The sequence below is a fragment of the Hyla sarda genome, chromosome 1, assembly GCF_029499605.1.
Source record: "Hyla sarda isolate aHylSar1 chromosome 1, aHylSar1.hap1, whole genome shotgun sequence".
NCBI lineage: Eukaryota > Metazoa > Chordata > Amphibia > Anura > Hylidae > Hyla > Hyla sarda.
In genome coordinates, this window is record NC_079189.1 from 431421988 (window position 1) to 431449861 (window position 27874).

At 45.0% G+C, this 27874-nt stretch overlaps 2 protein-coding genes across 3 annotated transcripts in view; one reads left to right on the forward strand and one right to left on the reverse strand.

The window, feature by feature from the left end:
• Positions 1-6280, forward strand: part of BICDL1 (BICD family like cargo adaptor 1) — a 98819-nt gene extending 92539 nt beyond the window's left edge. The window contains exons 9-11 of one of the 2 annotated variants that reach the window (XR_008846224.1): positions 310-430; positions 2057-2167; positions 4639-4776. Coding sequence is in view for 1 of the 2 variants with exons in the window: in XM_056529867.1 (XP_056385842.1) it covers positions 310-430; positions 4639-4845 (328 nt within the window). In the remaining variant the exon portion in view is untranslated. Of the gene's footprint in view, positions 1-309; positions 431-2056; positions 2168-4638 lie in introns of both variants that reach the window. The other variant, XM_056529867.1, reaches the window with a different exon arrangement.
• RAB35 (RAB35, member RAS oncogene family) lies at positions 5611-25467 on the reverse strand. Its single transcript, XM_056529880.1, has 6 exons — positions 25310-25467; positions 12121-12171; positions 11533-11656; positions 10433-10557; positions 10224-10348; positions 5611-6531 (listed from the first exon to the last, which is right to left on the reverse strand). The coding sequence occupies exons 1-6, from the start codon at positions 25359-25361 to the stop codon at positions 6403-6405; spliced, it is 606 nt and encodes a 201-aa protein (XP_056385855.1). The 5' UTR covers positions 25362-25467; the 3' UTR covers positions 5611-6402.
• Between the last annotated feature and the right edge of the window lie 2407 nt (positions 25468-27874).

Genomic DNA, 27874 nt, shown 5'->3' on the forward strand with positions numbered 1-27874 from the left:
ACCTTGTCACCACTCTGAAGGTTTAATGTAGCAAAACTATGCAGGTTTTGAAATTTATTGAAATGACAGGTACACTTTAAAGTCCCCAGACAACTACTTTAACTTGGGTTACTGAGTGTCTTACTATCAAGCAGATTTAAGCAAACATTTATTACTTTATTACATGACTTCCGTGCTCAAAAAAAATAATTCATTGTATTGTAAAGGGTTACACGTGTATTTCTTTGAATGTGAGGCTCCATAGATTTACTTTCTAAAACTCCTTTGTCAAAGAACATGTGCATTAATATGGATTTCTCTTCAACCAAGGAAAAATGCAGTGGAAATGGAGCTGGCAAAATGTAGAATTGATATGATGTCGCTGAACACTCAATTACTAGATGCCATTCAACAAAAGCTGAATTTGTCCCAGCAGCTGGAGGCTTGGCAGGTAGGAACTACTCTATTTGATGCTTGTATAATAAACTAATCTCTATCAAAAGCCTTAGGGTAGGGTCCCACGGAGCGCATCCGCAGCTTATTTCATGCTGCAGTTGCACCTACAGCAGTCACAAGAGCGACCTCCCTAATGCAACTGTTTGTGTCTCCGCTCGTAGGGGCAGATTTCCAACTGCAGACACAGTGCCTGCTTGTAGCAGGTGCGCAGCGGGTAATCCACCACTATGAGTGGACATGCAGCACTACCCAGCTGCAGCAGGGAGCCTGCTATTGTGACTGCCATGAAATACGCTGCAAATGGGCTGTGTGTGACCCTACCCTTAATGGTAACTAACCTTTCAACAGACTTCTCAGAATACGCTGACATGTTAATTTATATATTCCATTTATTTTTCCTCTCTGCGGGCTTAAATTTTAATTTTCAGTTGTCCCTGAGCTATAAGGTGGCTAGCTGCTGTGATGTCTCCCATACACTGCAAACAGAACAGGGAATTCTGCTCTCCTATATTTTTAACTCAGAAGCAGCAGCAACATGGAGGACATTATAGAGCAGTACAGGCTGTAAATCAAGTACTAAAATGAGATCTAATACTCATTACAAGCTTTTGTCTCCCTTCATCCACCCCTCTCCCTTTTTCCGCTTCCCCTCTACAAATACCTTAATAGGCAGCTGTAGCCTAATGAAAGTCATTTCAGAGCTAAACATGAGTTAGTACAAAATAGAACATTTCGGAGCAGTAAGCACTCCATATACTGCTAGACTAATATGGGAACCATATTGCAGAGCTTACACTTTTTGCCAAGAGGGGTGATTTTTTTTTTCTCTGAGAATGCCACAGTGCTGGTTTATCCACATATGCTCATACACATATGCCCATACATCAATGGGATTGTCTCGTGCTACTAATTTTTTTAAGGTCTCAAACTGGCTTAAAAATAAGAGATACTTGCCAGATCCCTTTCGACTGCCATACCACCCATTCTCTGCAGATCTAAAATCACTATAAGAAAAAGTACAGTACTACTTATATGAATGGGGTTTTTATTCTTTTTTTCCCCTCTAAAGCCAGGAATATGTTCAGGGAAAAAAAAAGCATAAAGGAAAGATTTATGCTTTTCTCTTGGGTCCAAAATCTTCTGAATTTGTACTGTGTGAACAAAGTCTTAAGTTGAACTGTGTAAATTGAGCTCCACATACGTAGCTCCTCTTTGGAACCACAGACAAATACAACTTTATAGGCTGGGTCAACATGAAGCCAAAAGCATTTGCAGTGTGAACCTAGCCTAATAAATGTGAGGTTTTTTTTTCAACCCCATCCATTTATGTTTTGCTGTAAAAATATTGCAGATTAGGGGTTTCTGGCCCAAGGCTGAGGTATGCCCATTCATGGCATTTTTGAATTTGTTATTTTTGTATATAATGGCAGAAAAATGCATCTACAACAAAGACAAAACTAAGTGAGATTTTATTGAATAGAGAGACAATGTACAAGGATACATTTAAGGCTTTGGCTATACAGCAGCTAAAATTGGAGGCAGAACTTTTGCAAAATGCTAGGGTGAACTAGTTTAGAATTTGTTCCAAATTTACTTTACATCTCTCATCTCTGGGCTCTAGTTTGCTTCCTCAGGGCTTTTCACTATCTGGCTCCTTTGGTTTCTGATCTAATGGCCTTTCTCAGTTCCTGTATCGACAACTTTAACATACACCCCCCCTCCTGCCTTAGAGGTGAGATTTTGTATGTATAGATGTACGTGGCTTATCCATCATGTGGGACCATCATCAATCTCACCAAAGGCATTTTTAAATAGCTGGCCATGTGTTTGCTGTATCCATTATTTATCCACATTTCATTTCACAGTACCACATTCTAGTATTATGTGATCATTGTATCCCATCTTTTGGCTGAAAAAAAAAAAAGCAAAAAACTACTACTCCATTTAGAGAGCATCTTTGACTAAGATGCTGCAATGTTTCATCCACAAATGTTTTATGACCATCTATGCTCCCAATGTATAAAGTCTGTGGCCCTACTGTACTAGGTTTCATTTTAAATGTAAGCATGCTATATAAGATGCAATATTACAAAGATATACTAGGGGAAAATGTTTCTGCGATATGATGCATAGGGACCTAGTCTGCTGCCACAAAAGCATACCAGGAGAAAAAGTGGCTAAACCATTGTGTATTCCTATCTGGTTACCCCCTTATACACAGGACAGGTGATAAACTTCTCATTGGGGAACCCCCCCCCCCCCCCCCCCCCCCCCACACACACACACAATAATCCTGAGAATGGGGGCAAGAATTGTCCCTAGAATGAATGGTGCTTCCGGTGCATGCACAGCCACTGCTTCATTTATGTTCTATGGGGCCACTTAACATAACATTGTTTCGAAGTCCCATAGAAAATGAATGATTGATTCAGCTGCTGAAACCTAAGCAATAAACGTCAAAGATTGGGGAAGGCACACATACTTGCATGGGTGTTTTTTTTTTGTTTTGTTTTTAACAAGCCACACACCGCTTTTCCTCTAGAGACCCTTCTAGTAACAATTTGTTGTGGGGGGTCCCAAAAGTGTTTTGTTAGGGAACTGGTCAAGTAATGGAAGGTTAAGGCTAAGAGGGGAGTAGTCATAGTCTGGTTAACTTTGTGCAGTGGTCACAAATTTATCATGTGCAATTTTTCATGAACGTACACTAGCCCAGACCTGGTTTACAAAACTGGTTGTAGACAGCATTGGGATATCGGTTAAAAAGTCGCAGAGAAGAAACCATACAAAGTGATGTACTGAAGTGTAATTAAAATAAATAAATGCGTACTAGCACCATATTTATCACATGCCCTGCACCATATTTTCTAAATTAACTCAGATTATATTCCCTGACTACTCCCAACACCCCTTCCGCCCTTAAAAAAAATTCTGAGCTTTAAAAAGCTGTATATCATACCTTTCCCCTTGCTCACATTGTGTGAGCTCCCGGCAGGAGAAAGTGGGCATTCCCCAGCAGGTGCCATGTCACTGAAGCCTGTGAGCTGTGCCTCGCCATGCCCCGTACGCACCGAGTTTGGTCTCCTGCCATGCTGGGAGGAGACCAAACTAACTGTTTGACTTGCGCAGGGAACAGAACAGAGCCACCTAGGGGCTGTTTTTTTTCAATCACATTAAAAATATATAAAATTATGAGAATTTTAACAGCAAGTAAAAAGCAAAGTGTCTTATAATAACATAAGGAACAATATATTAAAAGTTTTCAATAAACTAATTATATATTAAAAGTTAGTTTGGCGACAGCTACTCTTTAATAAATTTGGTGCACATACACATTACCACCACACAAATTAAAGTGAAGAAAAATTGTTCACCTACACCACCCTTGATAAATTTCCCCCTAAGTCTTCTAGGAATATAATACATTTCTTCTATATTACTCAAAGAGCACCAAAAGGCAGGAAAAGGGAAGTAGCACCATACCTTATTGGAGGTCAAACATGGAGCTACACAAGTAGGAACCTCTCTAACCTAGTAAAGCATGAATCTTCCCAAGTACATAAAAAAAAAATGAGAATTACTTAAACTGTTTCTGCCATTGGTTCCTGGCTGACACCTTTAACCCTAAACTACTATGTGCTAAAGTGCTGCTATCAATGCAAGACACTTCTGAAAGCGTTAGACCTAAAATTATCTGGACTCGCTACTAGAGATGAGCGAAGTTACAGTGATTCGATTCGTCACAAACTTCTCGGCATAAGCTGACTTTTGCCTGCATAAATGAGTTCAGCTTTCTGGTGCCTCTGTGCTGGAAAAGGTGGATACAGTCCTAGGAGAGAGTCTCCAGGCCACCGGCTGCAGGATAAAGTCAGTAAATACCGCGAGGTTCGTGAAGAATCGAATCACTGTAGCTTCACTCATCTCTACTCTCTACCTGTCTTCTCTCCCTTTGCAGCTCATATAAAGTTTTAAAGTTAAAAAGATAAAATATTTTTAAATTTCCTTTAATAAAAAGGATGTTAAATATCAGACAGCCACAGCCAAGACAAATCCTGCATGGTTCGCCTGGTAAATGACTTGCAAAAATTTCCATTCCTATCTTTCATTACATCCAAAAGACGACATTGATCACCTATTTTTCTATAAAGCCATTTCCCAGGTAAGACAAATTGTTTATGTTTGATTTATGTATTTTTTTTGTAACAGGATGACATGCACAGAGTCATTGACCAGCAATTGATGGACAAACACCAGAAGGAATGGAGCCAGACTGTATATTCCTTCTCCAGTGGCCACCAAACCAAACATTGTGGCAAGGTTACCACTCTGAATTGCACAGAGAGGCCAGGAGAAGAGCCTATTGGGTCTGAAGGAAGACGCCTTTTTTCATTTCTTAAGAAAACAAAATGTTAAAGTTAGTTACCCAACCTTTCCATTGAAATTGCTTTATGAATCATGGCAGACAGCTGAGTAGTGGAATACAGTTTGCTGGCAGTCAAAAATCGGAAAGGCATACTGTTAGTGATCCATAAAGCCATCTGTGGGTAAGCAAATCCTTAGAATACCCCCATGGACGGTCAGAAGCCAGCAGGCATTTGGCTTAAGAGTTACTAGAAAGTATTCTGCTCAGTGCCCTTGCTAAGCACCTTGAGGTACTTGTATTTATTTCAGATGTATTTTCTATTGTGAACAAATAACACTTTGTTCAGTGGATTTTATCCATTAAGGACACCTTGCACTTTTAGAGCCATCTCTTTCTGTTCACTCCATAGCTTCCTTTATAAACAGAATTTAGCAGGTATTACCATTGTAGACAGGTCCTGAGCTGCTCTCGGTGCAAGGAACAGACTCCCTACCTCTGGTCTTCCAGACAGAGCACAGCACAGTGGAATGGTTCCTACTGTTCCCTTCAGCTCATGTACTGAGACATGCTCCATGTACATAGAAGAAGCAGAATTTTTATAATGAATATTGCATACAGTTTTGGTTTTATAATATACAGATATAAAGAGAATGTCATATTTTAGTATAAAATTATGCTCTTTTTATTGTAAACTCTGGAATAAAATATTTCTATGATTTTCCATGGTCCCTCTGAACACTTTTGTCTAACACCCGTTCACATCACGCTCCATGTGTATTTTTATAGACATTAATATAGACACTTTTTTCCCCAAATTCAGGATCCATATTTCACATTTTTATTAGTTTGTTCCTATTTATGAACAAGATGGTACAAAAATTTGGCAGATTTTTTTCCATTATATAGCTATATATTTTTTTTCTTTTAACATAATGGTTCTTAGATTGTAATAGAAGACTTTATAGTTCAGGATCCATCCAGCCTTTTTATTAAAAACAATATGATCTTGTGGTTGTCTGTCCTGCACTGGTCAATGGGATAGATGCTTGGTTTTCTTTAGCATGGTTTTAAATAGTGACAAAAACTAAACAGCAGGGGTGCAAATTAACAGCTAGGTCTAGTAAGTCTTACCCTTACAGGCAGGACTAAAATCCAGGCATGAGCCAAGGTTAAGATGCCAACTGTCCTAAATCTTTAAAAATTTGATCAGTTCACATTCATCACGCGCCATGACAGATTGGCGATCGAAAGGCAAAAGCCAAAGCAATAGGAGGGAGGCATGGCTGGTTAACACAATATACAGTATGTACAGACTCTTGTTAATCAGTCCACGGGGTAGGCACTGCAACTGTCCTTTCCTAGCAGACGCTCCTGAAGAGCAGGGGTGACAAGGGGATGACAAGGATCCACAACACCTTGTTGGCACAGCAATAAAAAGGTGCCAGCGCCTCTCAATAGAAAACCTTGAGAAAATTCTTAAATTAACAGCACAAAACTGAGAAAAAGCCCCAACCCCTGAAAGCTGGGCACTGCCCGTAGTACAGTTACTCTTCGTCTCAGGAACGAATGTTCGGATTGAGTGCGGCCTCTCTGTGCTGTGCCTGCACCTAGCAGCATCTCTTCTTCCTTTTACTGTTTTTGTTTAATTTCACCACGTCATTCTGTTGCTGTTGTTGCTGCTTTGCCAAGTTCTCTTTCTTTGCTCGGAGGACTAGCTCAGTAATGCAATTAAACATCTACAAAATGAAGTATGGATACATTAAAACAACCATATACACATACCAGTATTAAAACATAAAAACACAGCTCTGAACAGTCTCTCAATCATTTTTAGACCTATCATTAGTGCATTAATAAAATGCCATATGGTCTTGTTCACACATTCCAGCTTAAAGTAAACTTAAAGCAGCTTAAAGCAGTAAAGTAAACAAGTTTTATAGGCTTTGAGAACTGCTACTGGCAAATTGTAGTAAAAGCACACTATGCAACTAATACTTTAGTTTAGGTACCTGCAAATGAGAATACCTTTAAAGTGGTGCTCCGGAGGAAAGAAACATTATTTCAAATGAACTGGTGCTGGAAAGTTTTACAGATTTGTAAATTACTTCTATACAAAAATCTTAATCCTTCCAGAATTTATCACCTGCTGTATTCTACAGAGGAAGTTGTGTAGTTCTTTTCTGTCTGACCACAGTGCTCTCTGCTGACACCTCTGTCCATGTCAGGAATTGTCCAGAACAGGAAAATAAATCCCCATAGCAAACCTATCCTGCTCCAGACAGTGGTGTCAGCAGAGATCACTGTGGTCAGACAGAAAGAACTATACAACTTCCCCTGGAGAAAAACAACAGCTGATAAGTACTGGAAGGCTTAAGATTTTTTAAATAGAAGTAATTTACTAATCTGTATAACTTTCAGCCACAAGTTAATTCAACTTTTTCCCCCCCTCCGGGGTACCCCTTTAAGAACGTAGGGAGTACAGGTAACGTCCTGACATCCTGGTACTGAAGGACCAAGGGTGTACCTGTACGTCCTGAGTCCCGTTAACAGGGTTTAAACCGTTCTCCCGAGCGGAGAACGGATTAAACCCGGTGGGTCCCGGTTGCTACGGGCAGCCAGGACCCACGGCTAACTTTGTGCAAGTAAAACTAAAATGAACGTAAAACAAAAAGTGAAAGTAAAACTATCCCGGCAGCTAGGCGGAGCTGATCGGGACTATTGCGACAGAATCGCGATGTCCCGATCAGCTTACTGGACGACGGGAGGGTCCTCATCTGCCTCCTGGTCGTCCGATTGGCAATCTACTGCTCCAAGCCTAGAGCAACAGAGCGCCGACAACAGTGACCAGTGTATGCAATCAGAAGATTGCATGGTATAGACCCATGTGGTGGCTAATGTATAAAAAAAAAAAAAAGGGTAAAAAAAAAAATACAGTTATAATAGGTGTGAATAAGCCCCCCCCCCCCTTTAATAAAAGTATGAATCGCCCCCCTTTTCCTATTTTTTAAAGAAAATAATGTAATTAAAATAATCATATGTGTACCGCCACGTGTGTAAATGTCCGAACTATTAAAATATAAGTTTAGCTAAACCGCACGGTCGATGGCGTACATGTAAAAAAAAAAATAAAAAAAAACAAAAAAAAAAAACACCAAAAGTTCAGAATTATGAATTTTTGGTCACTTCATATACCATAAAATAAAAAGCGTTCAAAAAGTCCCATCAAAACAATGGTACAGACCACGCAAAAATCCCGCCCTCATATAGCTCCATATGCGGGAAAAATAAAGGTTATAAGTGTCAGAAGATGACAGTTTTTCAAATACTCATTTTGGTGCATGTACCGTATTTATCGGCGTATAACACGCACTTTTTAGGCTAAAATTTTTAGCCTAAAGTCTATGTGCGTGTTATACGCCGATACCGCCCCAGGAAAGGCCGTCACTGCCCGCTTCTCTCCCCCTGCCTTCCCTGGGGTCTAGAGCCCTGCTGCCGGCCCTTCTCACCCCCTGGCTATCGGCGCCGCTGCCCGTTCTGTCCCCCTATCGGTACCGGCGCCGATAGCCAGGGGGAGAGAAGGGGCAGCGGCACCCATTGCCGGCGCCGCTGCCCCGTTGCCTCCCCCCATCCCCGGTGGCATAATTACCTGGGTCGGGTCCGCGCTGCTGTAGGCCTACGGCTTGCGTCCCCTTCGTCGTTGCTATGCACTGCACGGCGCATGACGTCAGTGCGCTGCGCCTTGCATAGCAACGACGCAGGGGACGCACGCCGGAGGCCTGGAGCAGCGCGGACCCGACCCAGGTAATTATGCCACCGGGGATGGGGGGAGGCAACGGGGCAGCGGCGCCGGCAATGGGTGCCGCTGCCCCTTCTCTCCCCCTGGCTGTCGGCGCCGCTTCTCTCCCCCTGGCTATCGGCGCCGGCAATGGGGCGCCGGCACCGATAGTCAGGGGGACAGAACAGGCAGCGGCGCTGATAACCAGGGGGAGAGAAGGGCCGGCAGCAGGAAAGGCAGGGGGAGAGAAGCGGGCAGCGATGGCCTCTCTCCCCCTGCCTTTCCTGGGGGTGTATCGGGTATACACCCGCACACACGCACCCTCATTTTACCATGGATATTTGGGTAAAAAACTTTTTTTACCCAAATATCCTTGGTAAAATGAGGGTGCGTGTTATAGGCCGGTGCGTGGTATACCCCGATAAATACGGTAGTTATTTTTTTAAAGTAGTAAAATAAAATAAAACCTATATAAATTGGTTATCCCTGTAACCGTATGGACCTACAGAAAATGTGTCCTTTTTACCGACAAGTACACTGCGTAGTAACGAAAGCCCTAAAAAGTTTCAAAATGGCCTTTTTTTTATTTCACCCCACAAATATTTGTTTCGTCGCAGATTGTTATAAAATAAGTAATGTCATTACAAAGTACAATTGGTGCCGAAAAAAAAAATAAAATAAGCCCTTATATGGGTCTGTAAGTGCAAAATTGAACGTGTTTGATTTTTAGAAAGTGAGGTGGAAAAAACTAAAGTGCAAAAATGAAAATTGTTTTGATTCCTTAAAGGGATACTCCAGCGCTTAGACATCTTATCCCCTATCCAAAGGATAGGGGATAAGAAGCCTGATCGCCGGTGTCCCGCCGCTGGCGACCCCTGTGATCTTGCACCCCAGTTAAAATCAGTCCCCGGAGCATGTCAACAGCTGTCACGCCCCCTCCCATAGGCTTGCATTGAGGGGTGGAGCATGACGTCACACGTGGGGCGGAGGCTCTGTGGTCGCCGGTAATCCGACTCCGGGGACTTATTTTAACTGGGGTGCCTAGTGCAAGATTACAGGGGTCCCCAGCAGCGGGACCCTCGCAATCAGGCATCTTATCCCCTATCCTTTGGATAGGGGATAAGATGTCTAAGCGCCGGAGTATCCCTTTAAGGTGAAAATGGGCTGAGTCCTTAAGGGGAATGTTTACCTTTAAACATCTATCCATTGTAAGATTTTTAACACAATTTATCATCATGTCTGTTTTAGGGTAGGTTCACGTGCCGTATTTTATTGCTGCGTATGTTCCTACACATTGAAGTGGCTGGCAAAATACGCAGCTGATTTCCCACAGCCGGTTATGGTTGTGTTAATGTACCCTTATACACAGAAATCCTGCCCCAAATCATATAAAGCTATATACCACAGAGCTTAGATTCTCTCCCTCGGTCATATCCTGCCCTAAGACAGGGAAGCAAAAATCACTGGTGCATAGTAATAAAAAAAGAGAAACAAAGACCTATGGATGAAGTGAGATGATATTGACAAATGGTCCTTCCTCCGGCAAATCTAATTAAAAACTTACTAATTATAGGTTATTTTTGTCTACCAAACTAGACCTACTGGACATGATCAGTTCATACAATGCTTCCAGTATGTAGTGATGATACACACCTCCTCAACATTGAGGTTTTCTTTGGCGCTAGTCTCAAACAGCTGAATGTCCATCTGCGCAGCAAATTTATAGGCGTCTTCTGTTTCCACCACTTTCCTTTCAGGGTCATCATTCTTATTTCCCACTTTGAAAAGACAAAATTAAATTAAAATCACACATTTATAAATTGGGAACTCTACCTCTTATCCAAAGACAAAGAAATTCTCACCTAATATTCGGCACACATCATCACAGTTCTGGTTTATTTCATGTAACCATCTTTTTACATTTACAAAAGACTCGGCACTGGTAACATCATAAACAACAATGACACCATGGGTCCCTCTATAGTACCTGAAAAACAAAAACAAAAAAAAATAAACACATTGCAAGGAAAAATGAACAATTTAATCTGAACAGAGCAGACCTACATCTCATAAGCAACTGTTCTTCTCATCTATGAAACCTATAGCTTAAATCTACATAGCCGTGCTCTAGATTTTATGGAAAATAGTAAGAACGATCCGGCACTTGCAGGACTAGGGTCAGTTATTATAAACAGGAGCGGTAACGATGGGATCCTGGAGGGATGTGGATATAGGCGGTGCTCAGTCTAAGTACTAATGCATAGAACAAGACAAAGCAAAGACTGCACTCACCATCCACGTCTCTTTACTCAATCCTACGTAGGCATTCGGCAGAGGAGGCAGGGGCACGCCGGGACAAGTTGTTTCGCGCGAGATCGCGCGAAACAACTTGTCCCGGCGTGCCCCTGCCTCCCTCTGCCGAATGCCTACACAGGATTGAGTAAAGAGACGTGGATGGTGATTCTTTGCTTTGTCTTGTTCTATGTCTAAATTCTATAGTTCTGTGTATGTGTAATATAAATTATTCTGTAGGTGGTGAGGCACAAATCCGGCAGGTCTCTCGTAAGTTCTGTTAGTCATCAGGGACTCTAAACCTCATTCCATCTAACCTTTTCTAAAGCACTCTCCATTGGAAAGTCATTATTTCATGAGATGTACTGCACGTCCAACCACAAAGATGTTATAAGAGTAGATAGGGTTTAATTCACATTTTGAATGTCCAGTACAAAAATAGTTCAGATAAGAACAGTGCTGCTGTCTGTGGCAACCACTATAGAACGGTCAAAACTAAAATTCAGGAACACAATAAAAAGGGCAATAAACTGTACATCAGAAAAAAAGGAGTGGGTGTGCATTATAATAATGCACAAAAGGTATAAAGGGTCCAGGGGGAAGACGCCAGTACAAAAGGGCAAAATGGTGAGATTACTTTCAATCCATTCTTTGCTCACAGTAAACTTACGTTGATGTTATGGTCCGGAACCGTTCCTGCCCCGCAGTGTCCCATATCTGGAGTTTCACTTTCTCCCCATTAATTTCAACTGTCCTGATTTTAAAATCAACCCCAATCGTTGTGATGTAGCTGCCTGGAAAAGGAAAGCAGGATATGAGCGGATCCGAAGGGAGTTCAAAAATAAGAAGTCATTTCAGGTATATACTCATAACTGAAGTAAAGTATTCTTCCCTTGGGATAACACACCTATTTACAGTCATGTGTTTCAATATATTGTTTTTGTAAGTGTCTACATTCCTTTCTGTTAAAAACGTGATGCGTTCTTGCATTTTATGGGATGATTCAACTTTTTGTAGTACAGTTAGCCAATGGGGGGGGGGGGGGGAATGCCATCTCTAAGGGCACTGTTACATGGAGCAATTTCGACTAAACAGGCTTATATTGCCCTGTTTAATAGAGCCAGCGACCAGCTAATGAATGAGTCCCTTTGGATAGGGGATAAGATGTCTAAGCACCGGAGTACCCCTTTAAGTAATGCACAGAGAGGAGGTTACATAGCTCTGCGTGGGGATTAGTATGTAATGATGTTATCCTTACCTGAAAAGGTATTATCAGCAAACCTTAGGAGTAAACTACTTTTCCCGACACCTAAAACAAAAATGAAGGAGTTAGTAATAATGAAGTCTCCTTGGGTATTAAATACTTATGAATAGATGTAGCATACAGTACAGTTTGCTGGACACTACTGGTAGGGGGTTGTAAAACATGAAACATGTCAGATAGAGCCCCCGGTTTATTAGCCCAGCGCTGCGCTGTCCCGCACATCAGGGAACTAATCATATGTCACCCACGAGCGCTGCTTCTCTCCCCCCCCCCCCCCCCAATTATCAGCCGATGCGCTGTACTGTACTATCCTGTGCCCGGGCTGCAAAAATAAACAAAAAATAAACTAACTCTCCTTCCGACATTCCCCGGCCTCACAGTCCCTCCGCTGCGGTCCTGGGGATGGGAACGTCATAGAGCAGTCAGCCTATCACTTGGCCGGTGATAGGCTGAGCCCACTGTCATGTAAGGAGCCGGCCTGACAGTAGGATAGTCATACTTTCCTTATAGGAGAGTTACTAAAACAATGTTGACTGAAATATACCACACTAACACTTCACACTAAAATATGCCAACCAGATATTACCAGTACCAAGAAATTCAATATGGCCTACACAATATTCCACTGAGTTACTATACACTAATCCAGGACAGGGGAGAACTAATGTATATAGAAATGTACTCATGGCCAATCCAGGAGGCGATTTTACCTTTAAAGTCCAGCTGGAAGAGTCTGCCATCAGTGCTCAGAGTATAGACTAGAGTCCTCTGCGGGACTGGTTTTTGAATCCCACTCCCAATGATTTTCTGACCAATCCTACCCGCTCCCATAGGGTGTTTGCTCCACTCCTGCTAACATAGGAATGTACAGACACTGTGGTGCAATGCTCTGCACATATTCCCCATGTATATCAGTGTGTTTAGTAGGGATCGACCAACATCGGTTTTTTAGGGCCGATACCGATAATCGGTGGAGGTTAGGGCCGATAGCCGATAACTTATACCGATATTCCGGTATAAGTTATCGGCTATTTATCCCCCCGAGACACCGCTGCAGATCATTGATTTAAAGCGGGCGCTTTAAATCAATGCACTGCAGTGGCTTTTGCGGGGCCATAGGCCACCGCCGCCACCACCCGCTTCTCTCCCCCTACCTGTCAGGGTGGTCCGGGCCATCCATCCTTCCCGTAGTGTCCGGCAGCATTCCGGGTGGAGGGTGAACCGGTCCGGGCTGTCCTTCTCCGGGGGTCATCTTCTCCACTCCGGGCAGGCTCCGGCCTAGTACGCTGCATAGACGCCCATGTGCAGCGACGCACCTGACGTCACGGCGTCTATGCTGCGTACTAGGCCGGAGCCTGCCCGGAGTGGAGAAGATGACCCCCGGAGAAGGACAGCCCGGACCAGTTCACCCTCCACCCGGAATGCCGTCGGACACTACAGGAAGGATGGATGGCCCGGACCACCCCCATTACGGGTAAGTTTAATTTTTTTTTATTGACTCGGAGGGTGGGGGAGGGGCCCGACTGGTATGGGCAAAAATCCATACCGGTATACCGCCCAGCACTACGGTGGGGGGTGCAACGCGGTGCGGTGGGTCGGGGGGCGGCCGCGGTGCGGCGGGTCGGGGGGGGGGGGTCGATGCATTATCGGCAAGGTAATTGCCGATACCGTTAATGCCCAAAATCGTGATTATCAGCCATACCGATAATCGGTCGATCCCTAGTGTTTAGTACATACTGCTCTCTAGTCTTCAGGGCTCCGGCCTTCTTCTGCATCCCCGGGATGCAGAAGAAGGCCGGAGCCCTGAAGACTAGAGAGGAGTGTCAGAATGTGCTGAGTTTATCGCCGGCTTCAAAGATGTTCCGCCTTGGCCAGTCATAGGCTGAGCGGCAGAAGTGTCATGTAACTGGTCCGGGCACCAGGGAGAAGGCTGGGTGCAGACAAGTTACATGACAATGCTGCCGCTCAGCTCATCACTGGCCAAGGAGGGATATCTTTACATCCGGCGATAAGCTCAGCACAGTCTGATGTGTTGGACCCCAGAACGCAGAAGGCCCGGAAGACTGGAGAGAGATATCTGTGCATCGAGGGAGTGGCAGAAGGTGAGTTAACCCCTTAAGGACTCATTAAGGCCCATTTTCACCTTAAGGACTCTGACAATTTTCGTTTTTGCACTCTGCTCTTCCTCCTCCCCTTTTAAAAATCATAACTCTTTAAATTTTCCACCTATAGACCCATATGTGGGCTTGTTTTTTGTGCCACTAATTGTACTCTGTAATTACATTACTCATTTTACCACCAAATCTACGGCAAAACAAAATATATATATATATATTTGTGAGATGGAACAGAAATAAAAAATGCCATTTTGTAACTTTTGGGGACTTCTGATTCTACACAGTGCAATTTTTTTTCCCGTAAAAATGACACTTTATCTTTATTCTGTAGGTCCATACAGTCGCAAGGATAGCCAATTTATGTAGGTTTTATTTTACTACTTTAAAAAAATTACAGCGAATTTCTGTTGTAATGGGACTTTTTGATCGCTTCTTATTAATTTATTATGGCATATGAAGTGACCAAAAATGCGCAATTTAGTATTTTTTACGTGTACGCCGTGCAATTTAATTAACATTATTTTTTAATAGTTCAGACGATACCACATACTTTTTTTTTATTTGATTACATTATTTTAATTAAAGAATGATTGATTCAAATCAATGGGGATTCAAGCTTTTATTAGGGAAGGGTTTTTTTTTCCTTTTACTTTTTGTTATAGGACCCATTGGCAGCTCCCATAGGGTATGTGCAGACTGCAGAACATTGCACCCCCTAGGGTCCGTAGAAGACCCTAGGGTGCAATGCTCTGTAGTCTGCACATCCCTCCCCCCATGTGTATAGCAGTGTGTGCGCAAATTCCTATACAGATGGGGTACGTGCAGAGCATTGCACCCTTGTCTGTAGTACAGACTAGGGTACAATGCTCTGCACATACCCTCCCATGTGTATAGTAGTGTGTGTAAATTTCTATACAGGTGGGGATACGTGCAGACTGCAGAGCATTGCACCCTAAGGTCTGCAGACACGGACGGAAGCCAGGCTGAGAAGGGGATGAAAATGGTGGCACTACGGCAGCAGTGGGGGAGGAGACAGCTAGGAGGAGCAGCCCCACCCTGGTGAGTGGTGACTGTACTCGGAGGGTGCTGCCACTCAGTCACTGAGGCTGCTGCAGGATTTGCGGGACCCGCAGGCATAGTGCCTGACAGCCCACACCTACTCGCAGCAGCCTCCTGACCGCCAGCAGGTTTTGGGTTGGGTCCCATGGGATCCCAATGCAGGGCTCTAGTATAGACTTTCCACTCATGCAAAGAGTATACTATGATGTGCCCATTTGGTTGAACGTGCATGTATTTTATAAGTGAAAAAAAAAAAGTGGCTTATCTTATCAGAAAAAAATAAATAGATGGGCAGAAATCCATCTGTCCCCAAACCTTAGACGGTCAGCCAATCCTGCTCCAATCAGAAGGTTTGAATAACATTTATGTGATGTATATAGACAGCTTAAAGGGGTACTCCGGTGAAAACCTTTTTTCTTTTAAATCAACTGGTGGCAGAAAGTTAAACATATTTGTAAATCACTTCTATTAAAAAATCTTAATCCTTCCTGTACTTATTAGCTGCTGAATACTACAGAGGAAATTCTTTTCTTTTTGGAATGCTCGCTGATGACATCACGACCACAGTTCTCTCTTCTGACATAATAACGCTTTATTTATTGTTTTCCTTAGTGGGATTTGAACCCAAGTCCCCAGCACTGCAAGGCAGCAGTGCTAACCACTGAGCCACCATGCTGCCCTTAGCATACATCAGCTATGCATGGTTGCTAAAATGGACAGAGATGTCAGCAGAGAGCACTGTGTTCGTGATGTCATCAGAGTTCCAAAAAGAAAGGAATTTCCTCTGTAGTATTCAGCAGCTAATAAGTACTGGAAGGATTAAGATTTTTTAATAGAAGTAATTTACAAATATGTTTAACTTTCTGTCACCAGTTGATTTAAAAGAAAAAAGGTTTTCACCGGAGTACCCCATTAAAGAAAACCTTTCCAGATTGGGGTCCCTACACTGTCTGCTCTGCTGGAAAAAAAAAAAAAAAAGTTGACACCGTGGAGAAGCACTGCAAAGCTATCATGTCCAGACATGATGGGAATTGTAGTTTTGCAACATCTGGAGGCACCCTGGTTGGGAAACACTGCTATAGACAGAAGACCAGAATATGTTGTCAGGACATGATAGAGAGAAGGTACAAACCAGGGTGACCTCACAGGGTAGTCTGGTAGGCATTTTGTGCAGCCAAAGGAAAAAAAAAATGGAACATAACCACCATTCCACAGCTAGACTAAAGCAAAGCAGGTTCTGAATGCACAAAAGGGCCATCTACAGCCGGCTGAACGGAAAACTGTCAGATATTTTCTCCTGCACTATCCACAGGTATTGGTGGATAGTGTGGGAGACGCTGATTAAAACGAGCCCTACCTTGGTCTGATCCGCGCCGCCGTTCGCCCGCAATTGTAGTTTTAATCTCAGTGTATATCCAGCTGTAACTGGCAAAGGCGGTGCTTCTACGGGCTAACGGGCACTGACATCAGCGCCGCTCATGAATATTCATCCCTCCGGTACTCCCTCTCTTCGCCGCTCCTAACCAGAGGGAGGGATGAATATTCATGAGCGGCGCTGACGTCAGTGTCAGTTAGCCCGCAGAAGCCCCGCCTTTGCCAGTTACAGCACGATATACACAGAGATTAAAACTACAATTGCGGGCGAACGGCGGCGCGGATCAGACCAAGGTAGGGCTCGTTTTAATCAGCGTCTCCCGCACTATCCACCAATACCTGTGGATAGTGCGGGAAAAAATATGTGACAGTTTTCCTTTAACACAAGGAAGAGAAGTAAGGTTATTAAAAATTATAATGATAATAAAATAAATTTAAAAAAAAACAACAACTGGCAATTTAATGACTTAGTTATTTTTTTGCAGCATCTGCGAGGACAATTTTTTTTTTTTTTACCAGACCAATGTTACGAGAGAAACAAACCGGAAAGTCCTCCAAACTGTATCACCTGAGTATTCATATAACTTCTGACATGTCAGTTTTTATGAGCTCAACAAGTTTTGTAGATGCTGAGTGTGGCAGAACATAAACGCCTCTCAAAATTACCCCATTTTAACAACTAGACCTCTCAAGGTATTCACCATGTAGACTGTAAAAAGATGAGAAACAGAAACAAGCGCAACAATGTGCCGTTACTCCTAGCAACCGTAGGCGAGTTTAGAGGGAGACAATTTTGCTGCGGGTACAACACCGTATATCATGGTATATAAGATCCAGGCGTGCTGCCACCTTCCCCGTCTTGGAATAATCCTCGGCGGTCTTGAAAATGGAAGAAGCTGTAGTTTGCTCGGCAGCAGAGAATTTCGGTGTATTCGGGCACTCTCCTCACAGGCGTCTGGTAATCCAGGAAAAAATTAAAATCTAATCCAAGTGGGGATGATAAAACCAAATGGATATATATAATAAAATCAATTTGGTTTTATCATCCCCACTTGGATTAGATTTTTATTTTTTCCTGGATTAACCGACACCTGTGAGGAGAGCGCCCGAATACACCGAAATTCTCTGCTGCCGAGCAAACTACAGCTTCTTCCAAGGTATTCACCCCCCCCCCCCCCACCACCACAAATGCATCATTTTTGGGACATATTGTTTGTACATCGCTTCTGAAATGGAAGAGAAAATGCCCCTCAAATTTTATTACACTGTTTGTTGTTTGGCCACATGGAGGGACCCAGAAGGTGAGGAGCGGCATTTGGCGCTCTCCGTGCATGCAAAGGATTCTTGCTGGCAGTGGGATACCGCTCTGCCAGAAGTGACCCTATTTTGGAAACTACACCCCCTAAAGTATCAATCTAGGGCAGTAGTGAGTCCTTAACCCCTTAAGAACTGACCGCTTTTTCCATTTTTGCACTTTCGTTTTTTCCTCCTTACCCTTATAAAAAACACCCTTACAAGTTTGCACCTAAAAATCTATTTGATGGCTTATTTTTTGTTTCTCATAGGAAACCATTGATCGATGATTCTGCTGCTTGACTGCTCATGCCTGGATCTCAGGCACTGAGCAGTCATTCGGCGATCGGACACCAGGAGGCAGGTAAGGGACCCTCCTGCTGTCCTACAGCTGTTCAGGATGCCGCGACAATCCCGAACAGCCCCCTGAGCTAATTGGCAAAGTTTTACTTTCACTTTATAGAATGGGAGCTGACTCAGGACGTACAAGTACGCCCTGTGTCCTTAATGGGTTAAAAGGGTACTCCAGCCCTAAGACATTCTTATCCAGAGGATAAGTGATAAAATGTCTGATCGCGGGGGTCCCGCCGCTGGGAATCCCCTCAATCTCTCATGCAGCACCCACCTGTCTCCCATAGCCTTGCATTGAGTGGACAGGGCATGATGTCACAAGGGGGGGGCGGAGTCGTGACCTCACGATACTCCGACTCAGTTGTCGCGAGTCTTCAGACACAGAGCGATCATCGCTTTGTAGAGCCGAGACAGGTGGGTGCTGCACGAGAGATTGTGGGTGTCCCCAGCGGCGGGACCCCTGCGATCAGACATCTTATCCTCTATCCTTTGGATAGGGGATATGATATCTTAGAGCCGGAGTATCCCTTTAATTGTGTGGCTGGAGTTATTATAAAGTCTATGTAAAAATTTGGAATTAGCTTTTGTATATTTTCTATATAGCTTTTTTGTACATTACTTCTGAAATGGAGGAAACGCACCCCACATTTTAGAATGTTTGTCCTGTGTTAGGCAGTACCCCTGCTTAGGCCATATTTCATTGCTTGGCCACGCGGTGGAATCCACAAGGCGAGAAGCAGCATTTAGCGCTCAGCACATCAGACCCCACTCCATGTCTGCAAATGATTGGAGCTGGTTGAACCATACCGCACACCCTTTAGTGACCGCAAGATTTTTATCTCGGAAAGATTTATTAGGCTGGGTTCACACTACGTTGTCCCCCATACGGGAGCGCATACGGCAGGGGGGAGCTAAAACCTCGCGCTCCCGTATGTTACCGTATGCGCTCCCGTATGTCATTCATTTCAATGAGCCGACCGGAGTGAAACGTTCGGTCCGGTCGGCTCATTTTTGCGCCGTATGCGCTTTTACAACCGGACCTAAAACCGTGGTTGACCACAGTTTTAGGTCCGGTTGTAAAAGCGCATACGGCGCAAAAATGAGCCGACCGGACCGAACGTTTCACTCCGGTCGGCTCATTGAAATGAATGACATACGGAAGCGCATACGGTGACATACGGGAGCGCGAGCTTTTAGCTCCCCCCTGCCGTATGCGCTCCCGTATGGGAGAAAACGTAGTGTGAACCCAGCCTTAGTTGAACTGGGAACCTCTCTCGTTGGTCCTTGGTCGGCTAGTGGTGATGTGCGGCTGTCTGACTGTTACAGTTCATGACGGATATATCAGTTATCTTGCCATGATAAGCACCCGCTCACAATTAATATATCCATTATTGGGCATTAAAAAGGAGAAACATTTTAAATAGAAAACAAATTATTTATTTTGTTGGTGACTCCCTTAGTACCAACTGCACCAACTCCATTCTGGAACGTTATCCACCCAAACACTTTCCCATCAGGTCTTGATCCAGATTGATCAATCGAGACCAATATTATGGGCAGAGATAATGAAAGAGTAAAAACTATTCTATACTGGTGGCACCAGGGATGTCATAATTGGCACTAGAGTCTAAAATATAACACTGGCAAACGGGTGACCGCTACGAGGCCCATCTATGGACATTCTTTTCCTTTTAAAACCCAGTGTGGTCCAGGATCACCTGTCACATTTGGAACAAGCTTACGGTAAGTTAATAAAGGTCACAAACAAAATAAAATAAAAATCACATCAGCCTCACAGTCCAGTCTTCACATACCACACAAAGACCTCAGGCCTTGAAGTTACCAGGAATTTTAAATAGAGGTCCTGCTACTGGGACCATCATCAGGGGTACAAATTAAGGGTGTATTCTCATTTTAGTGCTCAGCAGTGTGACATAGCGCCTTCCTGTATCTATAAAGGTACTGGGTCCGGTGTGACATAGCGCCTTCCTGTATCTATAAAGGTACTGGGTCCAGTGTGACATAGCGCCTTCCTGTATCTATAAAGGTACTGGGTCCGATGTGACATAGCGCCTTCCTGTATCTATAAAGGTACTGGGTCCGGTGTGACATAGCGCCTTCCTGTATCTATAAAGGTACTGGGTCCAGTGTGACATAGCGCCTTCCTGTATCTATAAAGGTACTAGGTCCGGTGTGACATAGCGCCTTCCTGTATCTATAAAGGTACTAGGTCCGGTGTGACATAGCGCCTTCCTGTATCTATAAAGGTACTAGGTCCGGTGTGACATAGCGCCTTCCTGTATCTATAAAGGTACTGGGTCCGGTGTGACATAGCGCCTTCCTGTATCTATAAAGGTACTGGGTCCGGTGTGACATAGCGCCTTCCTGTATCTATAAAGGTACTAGGTCCGGTGTGACATAGCGCCTTCCTGTATCTATAAAGGTACTGGGTCCGGTGTGACATAGCGCCTTCCTGTATCTATAAAGGTACTGGGTCCAGTGTGACATAGCGCCTTCCTGTATCTATAAAGGTACTGGGTCCAGTGTGACATAGCCCCTTCCTGTATCTATAAAGGTACTAGGTCCGGTGTGACATAGCGCCTTCCTGTATCTATAAAGGTACTGGGTCCAGTGTGACATAGCACCTTCCTGTATCTATAAAGGTACTGGGTCCAGTGTGACATAGCGCCTTCCTGTATCTATAAAGGTACTGGGTCCAGTGTGACATAGCCCCTTCCTGTATCTATAAAGGTACTAGGTCCGGTGTGACATAGCGCCTTCCTGTATCTATAAAGGTACTGGGTCCAGTGTGACATAGCGCCTTCCTGTATCTATAAAGGTACTAGGTCCGGTGTGACATAGCGCCTTCCTGTATCTATAAAGGTACTGGGTCCAGTGTGACATAGCGCCTTCCTGTATCTATAAAGGTACTGGGTCCAGTGTGACATAGCGCCTTCCTGTATCTATAAAGGTACTAGGTCCGGTGTGACATAGCCCCTTCCTGTATCTATAAAGGTACTGGGTCCGATGTGACATAGCCCCTTCCTGTATCTATAAAGGTACTAGGTCCGGTGTGACATAGCGCCTTCCTATATCTATAAAGGTACTGGGTCCAGTGTGACATAGCGCCTTCCTGTATCTATAAAGGTACTGGGTCCAGTGTGACATAGCGCCTTCCTGTATCTATAAAGGTACTAGGTCCGGTGTGACATAGCCCCTTCCTGTATCTATAAAGGTACTGGGTCCGGTGTGACATAGCCCCTTCCTGTATCTATAAAGGTACTAGGTCCGGTGTGACATAGCGCCTTCCTGTATCTATAAAGGTACTGGGTCCAGTGTGACATAGCCCCTTCCTGTATCTATAAAGGTACTGGGTCCGGTGTGACATAGCCCCTTCCTGTATCTATAAAGGTACTAGGTCCGGTGTGACATAGCGCCTTCCTGTATCTATAAAGGTACTGGGTCCAGTGTGACATAGCGCCTTCCTTTATCTATAAAGGTACTAGGTCCAGTGTGACATAGCGCCTTCCTGTATCTATAAAGGTACTAGGTCCAGTGTGACATAGCGCCTTCCTGTATCTATAAAAGGTACTGGGTCCAGTGTGACATAGCGCCTTCCTGTATCTATAAAGGTACTGGGTCCGGTGTGACATAGCGCCTTCCTGTATCTATAAAGGTACTAGGTCCGGTGTGACATAGCGCCTTCCTGTATCTATAAAGGTACTGGGTCCAGTGTGACATAGCCCCTTCCTGTATCTATAAAGGTACTAGGTCCGGTGTGACATAGCGCCTTCCTGTATCTATAAAGGTACTGGGTCCAGTGTGACATAGCGCCTTCCTGTATCTATAAAGGTACTAGGTCCGGTGTGACATAGCGCCTTCCTGTATCTATAAAGGTACTGGGTCCGATGTGACATAGCGCCTTCCTGTATCTATAAAGGTACTGGGTCCGGTGTGACATAGCGCCTTCCTGTATCTATAAAGGTACTGGGTCCAGTGTGACATAGCGCCTTCCTGTATCTATAAAGGTACTAGGTCCGGTGTGACATAGCGCCTTCCTGTATCTATAAAGGTACTAGGTCCGGTGTGACATAGCGCCTTCCTGTATCTATAAAGGTACTAGGTCCGGTGTGACATAGCGCCTTCCTGTATCTATAAAGGTACTGGGTCCGGTGTGACATAGCGCCTTCCTGTATCTATAAAGGTACTGGGTCCGGTGTGACATAGCGCCTTCCTGTATCTATAAAGGTACTAGGTCCGGTGTGACATAGCGCCTTCCTGTATCTATAAAGGTACTGGGTCCGGTGTGACATAGCGCCTTCCTGTATCTATAAAGGTACTGGGTCCAGTGTGACATAGCGCCTTCCTGTATCTATAAAGGTACTGGGTCCAGTGTGACATAGCCCCTTCCTGTATCTATAAAGGTACTAGGTCCGGTGTGACATAGCGCCTTCCTGTATCTATAAAGGTACTGGGTCCAGTGTGACATAGCACCTTCCTGTATCTATAAAGGTACTGGGTCCAGTGTGACATAGCGCCTTCCTGTATCTATAAAGGTACTGGGTCCAGTGTGACATAGCCCCTTCCTGTATCTATAAAGGTACTAGGTCCGGTGTGACATAGCGCCTTCCTGTATCTATAAAGGTACTGGGTCCAGTGTGACATAGCGCCTTCCTGTATCTATAAAGGTACTAGGTCCGGTGTGACATAGCGCCTTCCTGTATCTATAAAGGTACTGGGTCCAGTGTGACATAGCGCCTTCCTGTATCTATAAAGGTACTGGGTCCAGTGTGACATAGCGCCTTCCTGTATCTATAAAGGTACTGGGTCCAGTGTGACATAGCGCCTTCCTGTATCTATAAAGGTACTGGGTCCAGTGTGACATAGCCCCTTCCTGTATCTATAAAGGTACTGGGTCCGGTGTGACATAGCCCCTTCCTGTATCTATAAAGGTACTAGGTCCGGTGTGACATAGCGCCTTCCTATATCTATAAAGGTACTAGGTCCAGTGTGACATAGCGCCTTCCTGTATCTATAAAAGGTACTGGGTCCAGTGTGACATAGCGCCTTCCTGTATCTATAAAGGTACTGGGTCCGGTGTGACATAGCGCCTTCCTGTATCTATAAAGGTACTAGGTCCGGTGTGACATAGCGCCTTCCTGTATCTATAAAGGTACTAGGTCCGGTGTGACATAGCGCCTTCCTGTATCTATAAAGGTACTAGGTCCGGTGTGACATAGCGCCTTCCTGTATCTATAAAGGTACTGGGTCCAGTGTGACATAGCCCCTTCCTGTATCTATAAAGGTACTAGGTCCGGTGTGACATAGCGCCTTCCTGTATCTATAAAGGTACTAGGTCCGGTGTGACATAGCGCCTTCCTGTATCTATAAAGGTACTAGGTCCGGTGTGACATAGCGCCTTCCTGTATCTATAAAGGTACTAGGTCCGGTGTGACATAGCGCCTTCCTGTATCTATAAAGGTACTGGGTCCAGTGTGACATAGCCCCTTCCTGTATCTATAAAGGTACTAGGTCCGGTGTGACATAGCGCCTTCCTGTATCTATAAAGGTACTGGGTCCAGTGTGACATAGCGCCTTCCTGTATCTATAAAGGTACTAGGTCCGGTGTGACATAGCGCCTTCCTGTATCTATAAAGGTACTGGGTCCAGTGTGACATAGCGCCTTCCTGTATCTATAAAGGTACTGGGTCCAGTGTGACATAGCGCCTTCCTGTATCTATAAAGGTACTGGGTCCAGTGTGACATAGCGCCTTCCTGTATCTATAAAGGTACTGGGTCCGGTGTGACATAGCGCCTTCCTGTATCTATAAAGGTACTAGGTCCAGTGTGACATGTGACATAGCGCCTTCCTGTATCTATAAAGGTACTGGGTCCAGTGTGACATAGCGCCTTCCTATATCTATAAAGGTACTAGGTCCAGTGTGACATAGCCCCTTCCTGTATCTATAAAGGTACTAGGTCCAGTGTGACATAGCGCCTTCCTGTATCTATAAAGGTACTAGGTCCGGTGTGACATAGCGCCTTCCTGTATCTATAAAGGTACTAGGTCCAGTGTGACATAGCGCCTTCCTGTATCTATAAAGGTACTAGGTCCGGTGTGACATAGCGTCTTCCTTTATCTATAAAGGTACTGGGTCCAGTGTGACATAGCACCTTCCTGTATCTATAAAGGTACTGGGTCCAGTGTGACATAGCGCCTTCCTGTATCTATAAAGGTACTGGGTCCAGTGTCAAGCAGCCATTTCCCGTATCTATAAAAACGAATGAATAAAATGAATGAATAAAGTGCTAGACGGACCCTTTTAGTAGCTGGTGGGGGGGGGGGGGGGGGGGAGGTTCTGATGGGGTAAAGTAAATGTGAGATCCGGCAGCACACCATGGATGACCGGGCCCAGGGTAACTGAGTGTTCTTCTAAGAGTTCTTCCAGCAGAACAGGGATATTAAAGAGACATCTTTTGCACTGACCACAGGTTTGGGCCCCCGGATTGATGAGGGGCCCCTAAAGCTACACCCCATAACCCCACCTGCACTGTGATTAGCCGGTGCCCACTGGGCGACCCTCATCTTATACCCAATGGAAAACAACATAGCTGTAGAAACATAGGCAATGGCACCAGAGACTCAGACAACCATTATGTAATGTGCCGTCCTACCGGCATGTCCCGGGCAGGGGATGGCACAGATCTATGGCACACCGGGGGCACGGTAATCGTACAGGGGGTGATGGAAGGGGCAGCCCAGGAAGCCCACACTTCCGCACACCGGCTCACACTAGCCCGGGGCTCTGCACAGGAAGGATACGAGGCGCCGGTAAGCGGATGCAGGTGCCGGTGGGTCCTCACCGCTCCGTACACTGCACAATGGCTCAAACAGGAGCCCCCGCTGTCAGCGACCACTGCCCACCCCCTGTGCTGACCCCACGGGCCTCTCCCTGATCAGCCTCCCCACCCCAGGGACCGGTCCTCACCGCTGTCTCCGATGATCAGCAACTTGAACAGATGGTCGTAATCCCGGGCCATTTCGGCGGCCTGTGCAGCTGGTGGGCCGGCTCCCGGGATCCGCGCGTTCCGTTCCGACCGAATCCGCTTCCCGGACAAACAGCCGGAAGTGACAGAGAAATCGCGACGAATGCGCAGGCGCAGACCACGCCCACGGCAGCCCCACCTGATCGCGCGCCCGGGGCGGCTCCCTCCTGTGCGCGCCCCTTCTGATTGCCGCGCCGCCATTTTAACCAAAGCTGTGAACGCCATGCTTGTTATGTCACCGCCAGTTCCTCTAGATGGCGCTGTTCACCGTGAGAGGTAGAATCGCTCATATGGTGGTTGAAGCGTTATTGGGAGCAATGGCCCAGATGTAGTGACATGTATACCACATGCTTTCCACAGTTCTGGTCGACCACGTTTTTGCCTGCGGCCGGGAAACCGCATACAGCTGAAAAAGCAGCCGACCGGAGGCTGCAGTTCATTCCGGTCGGCTCATAGACATACATTAACTACGGTTCCCGAATACGGCTAAGGGTGGGTTCACACTACGTTTTCTCCCATACGGGAGCGCAGGGGGGAGCTAAAACCTCGCGCTCCCGTATGCCTTCGTATGCGCTCCCGTATGTCATTCATTTCAATGAGCCGGCCGGAGTGAAACGTTCGGTCCGGTCGGCTCATTTTTGCGCCGTATGCACTTTTACGACCGGACCTCAAACCGTAGTTGACCACAGTTTTAGGTCCGGTTGTCAACGCGCATACGGCGCAAAAATGAGCCGACCGGACCGAACGTTTCACTCCGGCCGGCTCATTGAAATAAATGACATATGGGAGCGCATACGAAGGCATACGGGAGCGCGAGGTTTTAGCTCCCCCCTGCCGTATGCGCTCCCGTATGGGAGAAAACGTAGTGTGAACCCAGCCTAAGTGCGGGCGCAGCAATTAAGCGCCGCCCACCCCTCCTCCCAGCCGTATACGGGAACCATAGTTACAAACCGTAGTGTAAACCCAGCCTTACATAGTACAGGGTGTAGATTCTGGTGTCAAGCACTGTAGTCTGGCCTAACAAAATGAATATGTCTGATGCACATGCATGTCAAGTGCTCTGTGGGTGCACTAGAGGGCTCAGAAGGGAAGGAGTGACAATGGGATTTTAGAGAGTGAGTTTTTCTGAAATGGTTTTTGGGGGGCATATCACATTTAGGAAGCCCCTATGGTGCCAGAATAGCAAAAACAACATGGCATACCATTATGGAAACTACACCCCTCAAGGCACGTAACAAGGGGTCCAGTGAGCCTTAACACCCCACAGGTGTTTGAAGACTTTTCGTTAAAGTCGGATGTGTAAATGAAATTTTTTTTTCAGTAAAATGCTGGTTTTCCCCCAAATTTTACATTTTTACAAGGGGTTATAGGAGAAAATGCCCCCCAAAATTTGTAACCCCATCTCTTCTGAGTATGGAAATACCCCATATGTGGACAGTGCAGTGCAAGTGCACTGCGAGCGAACTACAATGCTCAGAAGAGAAGAAGGCTTTTGGAAAGCAAATTTTGCTGAAATGGTTTTTGGGGGGCATGTCGCATTTAGGAAGCCCCTATGGTGCCAGAACAGCAAAAAAAATCTAACGTAACAAGAGGTACAGTGACAAATTCCCGCTCAAGTTGGACGTGAAAATGGAAAATTCAATTTTTTTACACTAAAATGCTGGTGTTACCCCAAATTTTTCATTTTCACAAGGGTTAATTGGAGAAAAAGCCTCCCAAAATGTGTAACTCCATACCCCATATGTGCTCTGCAGGCGAACTACAATGCTCAGAAGAGAAGGAGCACCATTGGGCTTTTTGTGAGAGAATTTGGTTGGAATAGAAATGGGAGGCCATGTGCGTTTACAAAGCCCCCCCCCCCCGTGGTGCCAGAACAGTGGACCCCCCCCCCCCTACATGTGACCCCATTTTGGAAACTACACCCCTCACAGAATTTAGTAAGGGGTGCTGTGAACATTTACACCCCACTGGCGTTTGACAGATTGGAAAAATTACATTTTTCATTTTCACGGACCACTGTTCCAAAAATCTGTCAGACACCTGTGGGGCGTAAATGCTCACTGTACCCCTTATTTCAATACATGAGGGGTGTAGTTTCCAAAATAGGGTCACATGTGGAGGGGGTCCACTATTCTGGCACTATGAGGGCTTTGTAAACGCACATGGCCTTCAATTTCGGACACATTCTCTTTCCAAAAGTCCTATGCGCTCCTTCTCTTCTGAGCATTATAGTTCGCCCGCAGAGCACTTTTCATCCCCATATGGGGTATGTTCTTTCTCAAAAGAAATGGGGTTACAAATTTTGGGGGCTTTTTTCCTATTCTCCCTTGTGAAAATGAAAAATGTAGGGTAACACCAACATTTTTGTGAAAATATTTTCATTTTCCCTTCAAACACCTGTTGGGTGTTAAGGCTCACTATACCCCTTGTTACGTTCCGTGAGGGGTATAATTTTCATTTATTGTTTTGTGTTTATGTGAGAACCGCTGTAAAATCAGCCACCCCTG

Coding starts and splice junctions, on each gene's coding strand:
- RAB35 (XM_056529880.1), bottom strand. CDS start 25,361: ATGGCCCGGGATTACGACCATCTGTTCAAGTTGCTGATCATCGGAGAC. Junction 10,558..11,532: donor TTCCGGACCATAACATCAAC/GTAAGTTTACTG, acceptor TTTGTTTTTCAG/GTACTATAGAGGGACCCATG. Junction 10,349..10,432: donor TGATGTGTGCCGAATATTAG/GTGAGAATTTCT, acceptor GTCTTTTCAAAG/TGGGAAATAAGAATGATGAC.